The 18,433-nt window shown below is 50.1% G+C and overlaps 1 protein-coding gene across 1 annotated transcript in view; it reads right to left on the bottom strand.

Moving 5' to 3' along the window:
- The window catches only part of PREX1 (phosphatidylinositol-3,4,5-trisphosphate dependent Rac exchange factor 1), a 182,020-nt gene that overhangs the window by 63,761 nt on the left and 99,826 nt on the right, over positions 1-18,433 (bottom strand). The window contains exons 5-6 of the mRNA XM_079783577.1: positions 13,262-13,363; positions 2,512-2,673 (exon numbers count right to left, since the gene is read on the bottom strand). Of these exons, the coding sequence (XP_079639703.1) occupies positions 2,512-2,673; positions 13,262-13,363 (264 nt within the window). The remainder of the gene's footprint in view (positions 1-2,511; positions 2,674-13,261; positions 13,364-18,433) is intronic.

Here is an 18,433-nt window from a genome sequence, read left to right as displayed (position 1 = left end):
ACCTTTCACATTTTCCAAAGAACATTCATATTCCACACTTCACTTTATCCTCAAAATGACACCAGAAGATAACTTCAGAGATATCATTACTAAAATTAGACAAGTAGGGGAAAATAAGACCGAGAGAGCAGGACAAACTAGCCTGAGGCAAGGAACTCCGCAGGTTCTAGTACTGAGCTTCAAAACCAAGTCCCTGTGCCTCAGTTTCCTTATCTGTAAAATGGGAATAACAACAACACCTCCCTTCTAATGTTGGAAATATATAACAGGTGCTCAGTAATTGCCAGCAATTCTTATTCTGGGTCACTTTATTTCCTACTGGAGTGATCAAAATAAGGGCCATTCTCAAACTGTACATTTTTCTGGGACACAGGGGGTCCCAAAAACCCTTAGTTCCTATTTCCCGGGGCCCTTACCAGAAGAAGGCATCTGGAAATCACTTCTGCTCTGGCTGCCAAACTGCTTGCTCAATACCCTCTCCACAGGGGCCCATGTGAGAAATTTCTTTTCCAGCTGGTTTCCAGGAAATTATCTATCTCCCAGAAGAACTGTTCTATGTCTTCCTTTTTTGACAATAAATGTTAAGTAACTTATATGCCCTGTTCTTTTCACTTTGGCTGCCAGGAAGCTCAAAGTCCAAAGAGAGAGGCGCTTAAATATGTCAACAATATTTGCTCCCTGTGTTAGCACATGTGTGGGAAGTGGCCATGTAACCCACTTCTGGCCAATAAGATGAGAGGGAAGTTCCTCTGGGGCTTCTGGGAAAGGTTTTCCTCTCCGAGAGAGGAGTCCCTCTCACTGCCCTGGCTATGCCCCTGTCTCCTTCCTCCTGCTTTGGGCACATGATGCCTGAAGCTGCTGCCACCCTGGAACCATGAGAAGAAGGCCAACAGGATGACAAGAGACCAAATCAGAGCTCCGACATCACGAGGCTGAAACAAGAGTCCTTAGAGAACACATCCTGACCGACACACCTGATGATCAGGCGATTTTCATTTGTAGGAAACAGAAACCCAGCTATGTATTTTAGGCAGAAAGAAGTGGGGGGCCTCCTCAATCAATGAGGGCCTAGAAGGGGTAGGAATTTCGGCCGGGGCTCCCAGCAAACCGAGAACAAGGCCCCTCCACGGCCACTGCCTCTGACCTACTGGGAAAAGGGCAAATCAGGACAGCAACTGCCTGAGCTGACACTCCAGGAAAACACCAACCTCACTGCAGGCCCTCAGGAGCCGCTGCCTCCACTGTCCGCTGCAAAGCCATCCTGTCCTGCCACCACCAACAAAAAGCAAGGCCCCTGCCCTGCCTCCCGACACCCGGGAAGCTGGAGCCTGGCCCTCGGCGCATGCTACCACAGAAAGCCAAACTTGACCGAGGCTGTGCTTAGCTGCAAGACAGCACAAGGGTGGCCTCCATCCGGCTCCTGCCTCCCAATGTCAAGCAGCTGGATCTGATCTAGGCCAATCACATCCCAACCCCGAGCAACAAGGGGGTCTGAGTTCTTTGTTCTCCAGTCTCGGCCAGGCAGGAAGGCCGAGGGGAAGGAGGGTGGGGGACATGGCAAGCATTAATCCAGATGAGGAAACTGAGGCAAAGGAATCCCTCCACAAAGAAGGGGCCCACAATCCCCACATCTTCACTGAACACCGATCCCTCTCCTCTCTGCAGCCAAGCCCTCAGCCCCGTAGCAATACAGAGTCACATTGAAGATTTCCCCACACAGGGAAAAGAAGTAGAAAATCCCAAACACAGCAAGTGCCAGAAAACCCAAAGGCAGATGATTCAGAGGATAATCTGTGTCCACAGCGTCTTTGATTTTTGCTCCTAATCGCCCCTTCCAGCTGTATTTACTCTGATATTGGGTTTTTTATTTACTCAGATTTTCCCATTTCCTTCTATGGATTTGTAGGAAATCTCTAATAATCTAAGAAAGATGTCGAGGTTTAAACAAATAAATTACACACAGTCAGGAGATCTCAAGAATCCCTTCCCCTAATAATCATGATGATAGCAATATCAATACCTACCATGTATTGAGTACTTATACTATGTGCCAGGTATCAATGAGGAAACTGAAGTTCAGAGAAGTATTAAAATCACCCAGCAAGGAAGTATCAGAGCCAGAATCCTGTCCTGGAGTAGAACCCTGACCTTGGTATCGAAAAATCTAAGGCCTATGGGCACCAGGCAGGTAAGGCAACTTGTGAAAGAGAATGACTGGGGAGTAATGGGGAGTAATGGGGAGTGGTGGAGGCTGAGGAAAACTAGAAGCTCTGGTGGCTACTACTGTGGGAAATGGGGGCCCAGTGTTACCGTTTCTCAAGGGAAACTTGAAGTGTACATTTTTATGTGGACTTAATTGAAAATTAATTAAACAATTTCTTTACAAATATCATGTAGGCTAAACAAAACACGCTACAGGCTGAATTTAGTGCCCAGGCCAGTCTGTTCCTGCAGCTGCACACTCCCTGTGCCCCTCGCCAACCAAGAGGGCCCCTCCTGCTCCAGACCCACCTCCCAGCCTTCGATGTGGGACTGCAGCTGCTCCAGCGCCTCCAGCTTCTCCATCTGCCTCTTGGTCTCATTGATGTTGGAGCACACGGTCTTCATGGCCTGCAGGGCGCTCTGGACCGCAGGGTGGTCTGGGTGCTTTCCGGGTGTCCTCTTGGCTAGCTCCTAGGGAAGAAGTGAGGGCAAGAATAAGAGACATCAACCCAGAGGGGATCCAACCTGGCTTCCAAGTCACCCAGCCTGGGCCAAATACCAGCTCTTTTATATGAAAACTTTGTGATCTGGGGCTGGGAAACATCATTCATTCATTCATTCGTTCATTCAATAAATGTCCCTTGAGCACCTCCTCCATAGCAGGCAGTATTTTAAGATCTGGGAACAAATCCTATCTAATAAAAGAGTAATATGCAAATTGACCATCACTCCAACACACAAGATGGCCACCCCCATGTGGAAACAAGATGGCCAGCGGGGGGGGCAGTTGTGGGCGATCAGGCCAGCAGGGGAGGGCAGTTGGGGGTGACCAGGCCGGCAGAGGAGGGCAGTTGGGGGCGACCAGGCCTGCAGGAGAGGGCAGTTGGGCAGGGGGGGACCAGGCCTGCAGGGAGGGCAGTTGGGGGGCAACCAAGCCTGCAGGGGAGGGCAGTTGGGGGGAACCAGGCCTGCAGGGGAGGGAAGTTGGGGGGGACCAGGCCAGCAGGGGAGGGCAGTTGGGAGCGACCAAGCTGGCAGGGGAGGGCAGTTAGGGGCAACCAGGCTGGCAGGAGAGGGCAGTTAGGGGCGACCAGGCTGGCAGGGGAGAACAGTTAGGGGCAATCGGGCCGTCAGGGGAGCAGTTAGGCATCGATCAGGCTGGCAGGGGAGTGGTTAGGGGGTGATCAGGCTGGCAGGCAGAAGTGGTTATGGGGCAATCAGGCAGGCAGGCAGGCAAGCAGTTGGGAGCCAGCAGTCCTGGATTGTGAGAGGGATCCCAGATTGGAGAGGGTGCAGGCTGGGCTGAGGGACACGCCCCCCCCGCCCTTCCGGGCCCCCCCCCCCCGTGCACAAATTTCGTGCACCGGGCCTCTAGTTTGTTAATGAAACAAGAGAAAACTTCTTCACCTGGTGGATATTATGATCTTTAAAAGAGATCAGATAAAATAATGAAAAATCAAGTATATAATTTATTGCCAGGCAGTGATAAATACTATGAAGACAAATCAGAATGAGGGGGCTAGAGAGTCTTAGGAAAAAAGGTGTTCTCTCAAATAGGGAGGTCAGGAAGACCCCTTTGTGAAGGTGACATGTGAATAGAGACCGGAGAAGCAAGGGAGGGGGTCCTGCAAAAATCTGTGGGAAAAGTGTGCCTGGTAGAGGGAACAGCATATGCAAGGGGTCTGAAGTGGGAGCATATGTGGTACGTAACAAATAACCGTGAGGAGGTGGTGTGGCTGGAGTGGAATAAAAGAGAGAGAGGAGAGAGAGAAAAACAGGACAGGACAGGACCGGACAGAGAAAGGTGGTCATGGATATGGCCCTTGCCCAGCTGTTTTCTCACCTGTAAAATAGTTATAGATAATGCCTTGCCTTGGGGGGCTGGGTGAGAAAGGTGAAGGAATTAAAAAGTACGAACTGGTAATCACAAAATAGTCACCGGGATGCAAAATACGTCATAGTGAATATAGTCAATAGTATTGTAATAACTACGCATGGTGTCAGGTGGGTAGTAGACTTATCAGGGGGATCACTTCGTAAATTATGTAAATGTCTAACCACTATCCTGTATACCTGGAACTAATATAAAATTACATTAAATGTCAACTCTAAACGAAAACAAAACACACCTTGCCTTCACAGGGACATGGCGGGGGGTGTAAGGAGGCTAGTCAGAGCAGACCTTTAACCCATGAACTTCCCCCACCACAAGCACAGGCAAGGACATTCTCAAGGTCAGGCCAGTCTTATCCAAGGACTTCAGCCATCTCCTAAGTGTGATGAGAGAGGAACTGAGGAGGAAGGGACTAGCCAGGCCTGAAGCTATCAGGGAAGACTTCCCAAGCAAATCACTCCTCCAACCATACCAGCAAACATGTTTCTTTAGTCATGTGACCTAGACATGACACTCCCCCAAAACTAGGCTCTTTGAACACAAAACATCTGAGCAGGGGCAGACCCTGGGGAATACCTAGATACACTGAGGACAGAGAAGGAAGGGGGTTTGGGGTTTGCCCTGGGCCACACTGCAAAATGACAGCGCCAGCCCCTCCAGAGCCAGGCTGATGGCCTTGCCCCAACATCCGCCTGTGAGCCCGTGTGGTTTCACAAGCAGGCCTGAGGTGAGCACTTCCTAGAAAAGAGGATGTCAGAGTACAGGAACCCGGCGTTTCTGAAAGGTCCCTCATGCCCCCTCGCTCCCCTCCAACCACGCTTTTACCAAAAGGGAGCCACTGGTACTGGCTGTGGGCAGCCCCTTCAGGCCTGAGGTGTGGGCTCCGTCGACAGCGAGGCCACACAAGGACAGCCCGGGGCAGAGGCCTCGAACTCCAGACCAGCATACGAAGACAGACCCATGAAACCACAGGGTAAAGGCAAGGCTGGATCTGTCACTGGAAGAAGTGACAGTATCCAGCACTCGCTCTGACGTGGGCGTGGTGGAGGCCCAGAAGGAGACAAGGCAGTTGGGAAGCCAGGCTGTCCTCTCCACAACGAGAAAAAGGTGGCCCGTGGGAGTGGAGGGTGTCACCCATGGCGGCCGGACCAACAGAGGACACACACTTTCTGAAGTCACTCCAGCCAGCTGCAGGCTCTGTCCAAGCCCAGGAGGCGGAGCTGTCATCTCTACCCAACACTTCCCTGCCATTTGCAGTTCTGGGGTCCCCTCAGGCCACATCTAGGGCGACAGCAGGATTCAAATGAAGAGGCCTGACAAGACCCAATACCACTCAAAGAAAAAGAAGAAGCAAAAAACATCTGGAAGTCCAAGAAAACCCAGAAGTGAAAAGCTGTCCAGCACAGCAAAGAAAACCTCCAGGCCTGCAAACTCTGGAAATTTCATGCAAATAACATTTCTGATTTTAACAATTTCAGCCCCTGCTTCAAGGCTAGGAGAACTGTAGCCCCACAGATTAGGAATAAATGGAGGAAAAGAAATAATGCATATGGGTCTTAAAAACTCCATCCTTCCACTGAGAGAGGGAGGGGGAGACAGTGGACGAGGGCTCAGGACTGGGAGTCCACGTTCTGGCTTCAACCAGGACATACTGTATGTGTGACCTTAGGTAAGTCATCCCCCGTTTCTGAGCCTAGCTCTCCTGGCTCTGGAATGCAGGATTGTAGCAAAGCCCAGGACATAAACCAGGCCCCACAGGCCAAATGCTACTGCCAGCCTCTCTCAGCAAAGCAGAAGCGCTGGCCACTCCGGGCCTGTGTTTCCACCTAACACTAACAATTGGCCTGACTGGCAGCCACTTCCTTAGATAGACAAGTGCTCTAGAGTTGGCCACAGTTACCATCCCACTGAGTTCTATCTAATCTACTCACTTCTTGTACATGATGGTGGTGGCAGTAGCTATACATTCCAATACAGAAGAAGTAAAATAAAAAGGAATAAAAAGAAAAAGAGTAACTAAACCAAAAAACAAAACAACACTAAAATTATGCAAAATAAAGCAAGAAAGGGTGAAGAAAATAAAACAAATAAAAATAGAAAAGAAAAATGGTAGAAATAAATTCAAATGTATCAATAAATACAATAAATATAAATGGTCTAAACTCTCCAGTTAGAAGACAGGGATTGACAGATAAGATTTTAAAATTCTAACTTTGTGTAGTTTATAAAAGAAGTACCTAAACCCTAAGGATAGAGAATGGTTGATAGTAAAAGGATAAAACAAAATATATCATGAAAATACTAATTTTAAAAACTACTATAGTTCTATGAATATGGGCAAAATGAACTTTTAAGACAATAAAAATAGCTAATACTAAGCACTTAGAAGCGCTTTACAGGTATTATTTCATTTAATCTTCACAATAACCCATCACCAAGGCACTATCTGATAGAGGAGGAAACTCAGGGACAGAGAACTTAAGTCTCTTCTCAAAGAAGTTACACTCATAAGTGCAGGAACTGGAATTTAAAAAAATCACTACAATATTAGAGTAGCTAACATTTACCAAGCACGACTATCTACCTAGTCAAATGCAGTGTTCTCATGAGTTTTCTCATGCATTGTCTTTGCAGTAAGCCTGGGAGGCAACTACCATCCACATTTTGCAGATGATGCAATGGAGGCACAGAGAGGTTAAGCAACTTGTACTTGGTCACACAGCTAAGAGGTTGAGCTAGAGCCACACAGATCGTGGCAGAAAGCAGAATGTAGGCAAGACTCCCAGGGAAGGAGATCTGGGAAGGCTACTTGGAAGACCGGATATACAAGCTTGGCTTTGAAAGGAGGAAAGCAGGTCTCTCGCCCTGAAAGAGGAGGCTTCCGTTCCTTGAGCTATTGTTGCTCACCACACAGGAAAGAACCTGAATTGCGGCTGATGCAGGTTGAGATGCTGGAACAGCCTTAGGCAAGGTGTCAGTTCACAGCCCAAAAGGCAGGATGGAGGGTGGGCATTGTGGTTGGGGGAGGATGGGAGCTTGGGCAGGGAAGACCACAGTGCAGAGACCTCTGACTTCCTGTGCCTTCTCAGCAAGACGGTGACAGTGCCAGATCCCTGGCAGATGGAGGGCCCATTTCATAACATCAGACGAGAACTCCAAAGAGATGACACAAGTATCCAGGATAATACAGAAAACCTTGGCAAATAATATGAAAACAACTACCCAATTGAAAATGGGCTAATGATGTGAAGAGGCAGTTCTCATAAAATGCATCATCCACCATGGCTACCAACGTAGTCCAGCCATCTCCTACCTGGATCACTGAGGTCGACTCCCCTCTGGTCTCCCACCTCCACTCTCACCACCCACAGTCCATTCTCCACATGCAGCCAGAGGGATCCTGTGGGAACTAAGTCATATCTTGTCCCTCCTCTCCTCAGAACCTTCCCATGGCACCCACCTCACTCAGAGAAGACAAAGACCCTACAATGACCCACAAGGCCGTGCATATGCTGGCCCCATCACCTCTCTAACCTCACTCCCCCACTTTCTACCTCATATCTCTGGCCTCCTTGCTGCTCCTCAGACACATTCCTACCTCAGGGCCTTTGCACTGCCTGTTCCCTCTGGCTGGAAGATTCTTCCCCAAGGAACCTTCCTCATCTTTTTCTGGTCTTTGCTCAAAAGTCCCTCCTCAATCCATCACCCTTAGCTTGATACATTTCTCTCCATAGCACCCATTCCACCTCAACGAACATATACATTTCCTATTCATTTGTTGTCTGCCTTCCCCCAGCAGAACATCAGAACACAGAGGTAGGGGTTTGGGCAGTTTTTCTCACTTTGTATCTCCAGCACCTAGTACAATGCCTGACACATACTAGTTGCTGAATAAAGAGTTGGTGAATAAATACATGGCTTCAAAACCCCTGGACACTGTACCACCAACTGTGGCTCTCTCTTGGAGGTAATCAGGAAGACTACAAGGGATCTCCTAAGTAACGTCCTCAGTGCCCAGAATGGCACCTAGCACGCAGTAGGTGCTCCCAATCACTCATTAGATGACTGTAGAAATGTCATCCTATTGTTGCCAACTGTTTCTGAATCCAGAACTTAAGACTTCCATGTGAAAGCTCCTGATTTCCAAACGCCAACTTGATTTAAAACTTGTCAAACATCTGGGGGCCAAACCGGCCACCCCGTCTGTTTGGGACAGCTGCTGCAGTGTGTGTGTGTGTGTGTGTGTGTGTGTGTGTGTGTGTGTGTCAGGTTGGTGTGTGCAGAATGGCTGCTCAGGGTATAGCAAGGGGGCCCTGCACAGTCTCCTGTGTCTTCTCTATCTTCCACGCCCTTCTGTGGGTAATGCAGCTCTCACCACGCTCAGTAGTTACCTCTGTCTCCTTGATCATAGCAGTGTGGCGCCCCTGGAAATGGATGTACCCCATCACTAAGAAGATATTGGCCTCAATGCTTGGTGCAGGAGGATGGCTGGGAAAGGGAAGTTTCCCAGAGCATGGGATGTGTGCTAATCACAGCTCTCCAAAGGATTTTAGGTGGCACACCAGAAAACTTGATGTGTGTGGGGAGGGGAGCCAACAGGACTCCCTAATGGACTAGATATGAGGTGGATCGGAAATAACTCTCGGGTTTGGCCTGAGCAACCAGAAAGATGAGAGACCAGCCCGGGCAGTGTGGCTCAGTTGTTGAGCATCATCCCGTGTATTATCGGTTTGACTCCCAGTCAGGGCACATGCCCAGGTTGCGGGCTTGATCCCCAGTAGGGGACGTGCATGAGGCAGCCAATCAATGTTCCTATCTCTCTCTCTCCCTCTCCCTCCCTCTCTCTCTCTCTAAAAAATCAATAAAAGAGTATTTTTGAAAAAAGAAGAGAAGCCATTTACAGAGATGGGGATGAGGAAGTAGGATGGGAGAGAAGACAGGTCTGGGGGAAGGGGAGAGCCAAGCATTTGTTTTGCGACATGTTAGGTCAGAGATGCCTGCTAGACATCCAACCGGAGAAGCCGCGTGGGCCTGAGAAAAGTCCCGCCGAGGCTAAGGGAAAGATCCATGCTGGAAGTCAGCGGCACAGGGATGGAGTTTAAAGCCATGGGAATGTCCGCACAAAAATCTGCAGGTTCATGTTCATAATAGCACCATTCGCAACAGCCAGAAAGTGTGAAGCCAAAAGTCCATCAACAGATGAATGGATAAACAGACCATGGTTTATCCACACAATGGAATATTACTCTGCCATAAAAAGGAATGAAATTGTGAGCCGTGCCATAACGTGGATGAGCCTTGAAAATACTGTGCTAAGTAAAAGAAACCAGACACAAAAGGTTAGATATAATGATGCCCTGTATGTGAAATGTGCAGAATAGGCACTCCGTAGAGACAGGAAGTGGGTGGTTGCCAGGAGCTGGGGGGAGAGGAGTGAAAAGGGAAGTGACTGCTAATGGGTCCAGAGTTCCTTTTGGGAGGGATGATGAAAATATTTCTAAAATGATTATGGTGATGGTTGCACAACTTCTGAATCTACTTTAATAAAATAAGAAAATCCAGAGTAAATAAGGCCTCCAGGAGCGAGTCTAGACAGAGTCAAGGCCCAAGGACTGAGGCCTGGGGCCCACCTACGGCTTAGAGGTCTAGTAGGTGAGGAACCAGCAAAGGAGACTGAAGGGGTTAGAGAGGCAGAAGGCAAAGGGGAACAGAGGGACTGGAGCGCCGGCTGCCCCCTTTAGACGGATGTGCCCTCCAAGTTGCCCCCTGCCTGCCTCGCTTGCTTCCATTAGGCAGCCGGCAGGTCCTTGGGGGCCCGGTCCAAGACCGAGCCCTGTGGGTCCTGAGCCACACCAGCAGCCGGTGCACAGTCAGTGTCCCAATGAGCTCTGTGCATCAGCCGGAAACAGCTAAAAGGGTCGGTGACAGTCTGTCTCGCCGCGGCACCTGCCATTTGAGCACCAGGGGCACTACCCCAAACCTGAATCATTTCCCTGGAACTGCCGATGGAAAACTCAACAAACCCTGAAAATGCCAACTGTCTATGCCGGGTCTGGGTTGAAGGCTGAAATAGAATGTTCCGGCTATTCTTAGGCAATGTTCAAGTTCAGCTTTTTGGGGCTGTTCCCAAAGAGGCTTTCATTCTCGCCTTTTCCCTCTTCCCTCTTCCCACCCAGGCTCCTCAATCCTGCTCGCCTACTTAATTCAAGTTCAGCTCAAACCAGGGATTCAGAGGGCCACAGGGACATCTGCGAGGGCGTCAGAACCAGAGGGGCCGGAGGGGAGGCCTGCCCCCCTCCCCCCCCACTCATGGGATTGTCTTTTATAACCCACTGGAAAATGTGACAGAAAGGAGGAACTCAGGGGGGGTATGAAGAATTCCCCTCAGTCCCAGCTGTTTTCTGATGCGAACATTTCAGCTGTGGGTGCCAAAGGCCGGACACACGGAGCAATTCGGTCGGGCGGGCAGCATGGCATGGGCCCACAGGAATCTGAGGTCTCGCTGGCTGGTCCCCCAGTGCTCTCTGGGCCTCGGATAAACACAGCTGGAGACAGAGGAAACTGAGCCTGTAAACAGCCATTTGGTCAGGAGAGCAAACCCACAGCCCGGCTTCAGCCATTTCCTGTGGGCAGTTATTCCTCCATCAGCTGCCGGCCGGCTCTGTCCCTCTCTACTCTTCTGGGAATCCAGAACCCAGAAATCCTGCCAGACCAAACTGTGGCCCCTGGGGCTGAGCAGGCCTCAGAAATGCACGGGCCTCACAGAGAGAGCTGGAGTCCACCCATACACACAGGTCCAGCCCCACTGGCTATTAAAATACGTTATAGAAACTGCCATTCCAAGTGCACGCTGGGATCCCAGACTTTCCCAAGATCCAGAAATCGAGGGGTTAATTAACACCTAGGGAACCTCAGCTGGTGGTTCTTCTAATGGGTCAAATGTTTAAGGTTTTGAAAACCAGGAAAGGAGGAGCAGACCAGTCACTGAACCCATGACACACAAGGTCACTGACCTTCCCAGACTCCCCACTTAGGGAACTGAGATCAGCATGCCCAACACCCAGCACTTTGGCAGCCTTAGCACCTCAAAGTGCTTCTCAACAGGCTGTGGAGCTGATAGGGGAATTCTAGAATCCACAAATCATGGTTCTGCTTCCTTACCCACCGTGTGGCCTTGAACAGGCCCCTTCCTTTCTCTGTGCCTCAGTTGCCTCATCTCTAAAATGGGGCTAATCAAAGTGGCTACCTCATCGAGTTGCTCTAAGAAATAAGTAAATAAGGGTCTCATCATCATAACAACCTTATTAATACAAACTATGTATTACAGACGAGAAACTGAGGCATGGAGAAGTGACTGGCCCAAGATCACACAGCTAGCAAAAGGCAGAGCTGGGGTTCAAACCCAGGCAGCCTGTGGCTGCCAAGTGTGGCTCTAATCCAGGGGTCAGCAAACGTTTTCTGTGAAGGTCCAGATAGTAAATATTTCAGGCTTTGCTGGCCACATCCGGTCTCTGTCACACAGTCTTCTTTGTTTTAGGGTTTTGTTTTGTTTTTACAACCCTTTAAAAAATGTAAACACCACTTTCAGCTCATGGGTTGTACACAAACAGGCCACGGGCTAGATGTGACCCATGAGCCCCAGTTTTGCTAGCCCCTGCCTTAAGCCAGTACAGAACACTCTCTTTAAATGCTGGCAATTCCCTCACCTATGGAAGACACACCACACAGACCAAATAAAGAGCATTGGCAAAAGTCCAATTCAGTCCACAGGCTACCAATTTGCAAGGTCCACGTGGAGCTCCTCCTGCACCAAGCTGGAGAGCTGAGCTACGTATGACATTGCCAGCATCCCCCTGGGGATCCAAGCAGCTACGAGAGCCACTGCAGAAAGTCCTTTTGAGATCCCGGGAGGGATAAACCGCAGCAGGCCAGAGGAGGTGAGGGGACAGCGGTGGCCCACCTCCCACAGCTGCACACAGTACAGGCTTGTGTTCGCAGGCAGAGATGATGGCCCCAGGGTCTGCTCGGGCTCAGAAGCTCAAGTGTCACCCACCGTATCCAGCAGAAAGTCAAGTCCAAGAATTCCCTAGTACTTTCCCCCTCCCCTCTCTCTTCCAGTTCATGGAGCAAAGATGCACATGGCCCCAGGCATGTGCATGAGGCACCGCCAGCCAAATTAATCCACCAGCAAAGACTCCAGGAACAGCTGTCAGACTCAAGGCCTTGAGGATGGCGCCAAGGCAAGCTCAGGTCAATAGCGGCCACTTCCAAGGGCTGAAAACCCTGAGCTGAGAGCAGCAGATGGTGACAGAGCTATCCACCCAGCTGGAGATCTCCCCAGAAGCCGGCTCGAAAGCCGAGAATGAAGACTTCTTGGGTCCCCACACAAGCAGCAAATCTTCACCTGGTCTTCTTGACCAAGACGAAGTCAAAGGTGGCTGACAGCAAAGGAAACAGCAGTATGTGGATCTATTTGCCCACCCTCTTCCACAAATAGCCCAGATTTTGGTGAGGAGGGTCCAGTCTGTCCCCCGCGCTGGGCTTTTAGCCTGTGGGACAGTGATTGGTGAGAGGTTGGAGCACATGACAAAAATCTAAGCCAATTAGAGATCCCTTGTTCAGGTTGATTGGTTCAGGTATGAAGCATCTGACCCCAAATCTCAGCCAATCAGAACACAATATCGCCTTGCTCACTGCCACTGGACCATGGCTTAGCCAATCAGAGCTTAACCCTGCCCAGCTCATAGCGATTGGGATAAAGCCCAAGTCCAAGCATATAGAAGGAGGAGAAATAGCACAAGCAAAGGCTTCATGTCATTGATTCAAGTAAAAGCACGTGACTCAGGCCCAAATCATTCAGAATATCACATTCTCCTGGCCACAGGTGGCCAAAGCCTGAATCACCCTCAGGACTTTTGTCAGAGCTACTGGGAGAGAGGGTGTAAGGCCAGAGTAACTATAGCCCTCTGCGACCACACTGAAAATAAAGCTGAACAGTCAAAAGCAGAACTGAGCAAGGGAGAAAGAGGCAGGGTCCTGGTGGGATCCAGGACCTGCCCCAGACTTCTCAGCTACTTGAACTAACAAGTTTTATTTTGTGATTAAGCCAATCAGAGCCAATCTGTCACTTCGAACATGGTAAAAGGAGTGGGGTGCCGCTCTCACCTTGAGGAGGAGGGGGTACTTGCAGATCCTCTGAATCGGAGACAGCAGGTAGCCCTCCAGAGGGATGTCCGTGGTCTTCCGGCCGCCCAGAAGCATGCAGCTCTGCAAAGGGACAGCACACCGTCATTAAAACTCGCCAAGGACAACAAAAGGATTGGGCCACCCTCAAACAGCTATGGGGTAGGATTCTCAAAACACAGCTACATACCCTGGAAGCAATTCAGCAACACCTAGGAGAGATGGAAATGTGCATACAGGGTGGGGCAAAAGTAGGTTTACAGTTGTTTGTGTGGAAAATAATACAATAATCCTATATAATAAAAGGCTAAAATACAAATGGACCAAACAGCAAAATGAGCGGTCACTATGACACGCACTGACCACTAGGGGGCAGATGCTCAATGCAGGAGCTGCCCCCTGGTGGTCAGTGTGCTCCCACAGGGGGAGCGCCGCTCAGCCAGAAGCCAAGCTCATGGCTGGCGAGCACAGCGGCAGTGGCAGGAGCCTCTCCCGCCTCCATAGCAGCACTAAGGATGTCTGACTGCTGGCTTAGGCCTGCTCCCCGTGGGGACATCCCCTAAGGGCTCCCAGACTGAAAGAGGGCACAGGCTGGGCTAAGGGAACCCCCCGCCTCCCCGAGAGCACGAATTTCATGCACCGGGCCTCTAGTTAATAAATAATAATACAAGAATAAACTGTGTTTCACATACTCACAACGTTAAACCTAGTCCCCTCACTCCCACCCCCCCACCCTCACCCCCCATATTCTATAACCCCGTACAAGGCCTCCATCAGATGTGAACCAAATCCTGCCCAGTCCCTATTGTGGTAATTAAAGTTTTATTGGAACACACCCATCTATTTACACATTGCCCATGGCTGCTTTCAAGCGATCATGGCAGAACCGAGTCGTCGAAACAGAGACCACAGAGTCACAAACCTAAAATATTTACTATCTGGCCTTTCACAGCCACGTTTGCCGATCCCTGGCCTAAGGAAGCTTTCACACCTACACACCAGGAGACAGGAACACAGGCTTCAAAACGGCCTTGTGTGGAACAGCAAAACATGAGAAGCAACCTAATAAGAATAGAAAAATACGTCTTAGGACACCTAAGCAGTAATTCACTGCACCACGGTGACAATGGGGGAACTAAAGCCACAGAGCTTATGTGGATGAACCTCAAAAACATACTTTTGAGCAAAAAACACGCACACACACAAAACAAAGAATATGCATGGTATGAACCAATTTAAAACTTTTAAAGATACACAAACCCAAACTAGGCATTGTTTATAGAGAACAGGTCTGTAGTAACATATAAAGACATGTACAGGAAAGAAATAACATTCCAAGATCTAGAAGGAGTTACGTCTGTGGAGGGAGGGTTACAATGGGATTTGGAAAATGAACCTGCAACCTTCAACTGTCACTGAAAAGGTTTTATATCTTTACCTGGCAGGTGAGGACTTGAGTGCGGCCGCAGGAATACCTGTGTTCTGGTTTGCAGAGTAAAGACTGCAACTCACCCCTCAGCTCCCAGCCACCTCCCTGCCCACCTCAGCCACCCACTTCAGTATTTCCTTCATGCCAGCCCCCTTTCCTGTGTTCATTCTATCCCCCCTGCCTAAAATGCGTTACTCCTCCCAATAATAATAAACCCATTGTTACCATCATCCACAGCTAACACTGACTGATGGCTCAGGATGGGCCCAGAAGGTCCTTGACGGCTCTCATCCTGCCACCAACTTCCCTACGAGCTAACCACTATTATTATTCCCATTTCCCAGCTCAGGCAACGGGGGCTGGCAAGGGTAAGTGTTTCTCCTCAAAGGGAGCCAGAGGTGGGATCTCCACGCAGGCGGGCTGAAGAAGAGCCTGGCCTTGGAACCATCATGCCGGCTACCCTTACCCCAAGCCCAGCATTCTTCGAGGCCAGCCCAGTGTGTCTCCCCCCTCACCCCCCACTTCCAGGAAGCCTTCCCCATCTTCTCTCAATCCCCAAGACCCTTTCCTCCTGGCACCTCCACAGCAGGTCGTCTGTTCCATGTGGCTACAAACCACATGCAGGAATTTATCGTCCTTTCCTCCGGAGAGGTTCCTCTTGGAGCCAAGGGGCTCCAACCTCAGCATCCGTGTCTTGGCTGCCAGGAATCATGAGTTTCGTGTCTGTGGTCCCTCCGCCATGCCCCTCACTGTCCTGGGTTACAAGGGCTGACAATGTGCCCAATAGATGCATGAATGAATAAATGGATGGATGAACTGATGCATGTGCGAACTGCCAGCACACGCAGCAATGGACGGGTCTCAGCCTTCCTCCTCAACACCGCGCTAGCAAATTGGCAATGACACAGACTCTTGGGAAAGGGATTCCCATCCTATCACTCATTCATCCTGTGAATTCACGCCGTGTGCTTACCGTGTGCGGGCACCGTTCCAAGCACTGGGGGAACTTCCCACCAAGTCAGGTGAAAATGTGATCGGAGAACCTTTCCCATGTGCTCACCACACACGAGGCACTGTGCCTCATGCTTCACCTACAGGTCAAGTTCATCCGCACAGCCCTAGGATAAGCATGGACCGTTCATGCTTATCCACAGATGGGGAAACTGGCACAGGGAGCCCAAATGACTGGTCCAAGACTACTGCCTTTCAGGAATCTTAAAGGCCCCCTCCTCGGAGAAGCAGAATCCCAGGGACCCCGGGGCCCTACCGTGGTGGGAGCTGCATGGCTCCCACCCCCACGTCTAACCCTGGCACAGATGGGGGATCAGGGATGTGGCAGCTGGGAGATGCCAGGCCCCACACTGCTCACACTCAGGCCTTTGTCCTCAGAGCCAGAACTCCCCACAGGCTGCCCTGGTGATGTCAGCTCTGGGCAGAGAGAGGGGAGCCGGGGGGGGGGGGGGGGGGGGGAGGGGGAGGGGGAGGGCTTTCCAGAAGCCCCCAGGGCTTGGCCAAAGAAAGGCCTGTCTCTTTGTCCAGAGTTTTCACAGGACTGTCACAGCCACCAGCTAGCCCTCTCCCAAACCCCCCTAGATGGTTGTTTCACTTGATTTTCTTTTTTTTCTTTTTTTAAGAACAAAAGCAAACATGCACAGAGCTACCATTCACTATTCTATGAAGATTACACTCCAGGCACTATGGGAAGAACTTTTGAAAATTATCCCTTTAAAGCCTCCTAACTCACAGAATGGATGCAGGTGGTATCGACTTCCTCGGCTTCCTCACTCCCTTGGCAGCATGCCCCGCGCGGCCCTGGGCCCTCCTTTCCGCCCGTGCTCGTTCCCTGGCTGCCCTCTCCCAGACCCATCGCCCTAACACCATCCCACCTACGGACGTCCGGATTTATGTCTCCAGACGGGCCCCTTCCCCCCCAAACCCCCACCTGGATGTCTCCAAATGGCCTTTTTACATTTCCCTCTCTTACCTGTTCCTAACCCAGCCTTTACCACCTCAGGAAACTTCAACTCTATTCTTCCAGTAGTTTGGGCCCAATACCCTGAAGCCATCTTTAACTGCTCTCGTTCAGTTACTCCCCAAAACCAACCACCCTGCAGATCAGTCAGCTGGACCCTCAAACTCCCTATGATTCCAACCACCCCTTGCAGCACACCACCACTGCCCCGTCCTGCCACCATCATCTGCCTGGACTGTTGCCGCAGCCCGGCAGTGGGGTGAACAGTGTCCCCGAAAATGCCACACCACCCCGAATCTCAGAATGTGTCCTGATTTGGAAATAGGGTCATTAGGGATATGGCTAGTTAAATTAGGATGAGGTTATTCTAGATTCGAGCGGGCCCTCATCTGACCCATGTCCTTATACGAAGAGGAGAGGGCAAGGGACATGAAGACAGAGGCAGAGACTGGAGTGACATGTCCACAAGCCAAGGACCACCTGAGGCCCCAGAAGCTGGCAGAAGAAAGGCAGGCCCCTCCCCTGGACCCTCTGCAGAGAGAGAGCAGAGACCTGCCGGCACCCGACCTCAGCCTCTGGCCTCCAGAGCTGTGGAAGGTAAATTCTGTCGTTTAAACCACCCAGTTTGTGGTCATTGTTAACGGCAGCCCGGGACACTTGCACCAGTTCCCCTGTGCCCTTTGCTTCCAGCTTCACGCTGCCAGGAGGCAGACCTTTCAAAATGCAAATTAGTTCAAGTCATTCCTTTGCTCATAACCACCAAGGGCTTCCCATCCCACTCAGACTAAAACTGAATATTCTAAACGGCCACACGTTCCAACATGGACAGATCTCGCAGGCGTGATGCTGAGCACAGGAAGCCAGACACAAAAGCATCCTGCATGATCCCATTCGTGAAACATCCCAGAACAGGCAAGACTAACGTTTGGTGAGAGAAGGGAGCATAGTGGTTACCTCCGGATGCAGAGAGGGGCATGGCGGAGGCAGGACACAAGGAATCTTCTACATCTTTACCTCGAAATATCACATGATCTCCCTCATTTGTGGAATATAATGAACAACATAAACTGATGAACAAAAATAGAACCAGAGTCATAGAAGCATTAAACAGACTGTCCTACCTATGAGGGAAGGAGGAGGGTGAGAGGGTAAGAGATCAGCCAAAGGACTTGTATGCATGCATATGAGCATAACCAATGGACACAGACAGTAGGAGGGTGAGGGCATGTGCTGGGGGGTGGGGGGTGGGACCAGGGAGAGGTCAAATGGGGGGAAAAGGAGACTCATGTAATACTTTAAACAATAAAGAATTTAAAAAATAAAAATAAATAAATAAATCTTTACCTCTATGGTGGTTTCATGGGAGCACACATACGTAAATATTCATCATGCTGTGAGTATATTCACTGCATGTATGCTAGACTACAGTAAAAAAAGGTATGTAAAAATCTCAGATCCTCTCCATTGTCTAAATGCTCCTTCGTTCTCTGGCCTTCCTTCCTTCCACTCTTCCTCTTACACTCTCCATTCCAGCAACCCTGACCTTCTTGCTCTTCTTCAAACACACTTCTACCTCAGGACCTTTGCACTTGCAGTTCCTCTACCTGGAAAGCTTTTCCCCCAGATACCCCTTTGCTTCTCTCATACTTTAACCAGGTCTCTGCTGAAGTGTCACCTAAGACACTGTTTTTCAAAGACCAATCTAAAATAGCAGGCACCACCCTAATTCCCCAAAACATCCTGTTGTCCATAA

Source organism: Cnephaeus nilssonii (assembly GCF_951640355.1).
Source record: "Cnephaeus nilssonii genome assembly, chromosome: 11".
Taxonomy (NCBI): Eukaryota; Metazoa; Chordata; class Mammalia; order Chiroptera; family Vespertilionidae; genus Cnephaeus; species Cnephaeus nilssonii.
Note: the sequence above shows the minus strand (reverse complement) of the source record. Positions and strands in the feature narration are given on the sequence as shown.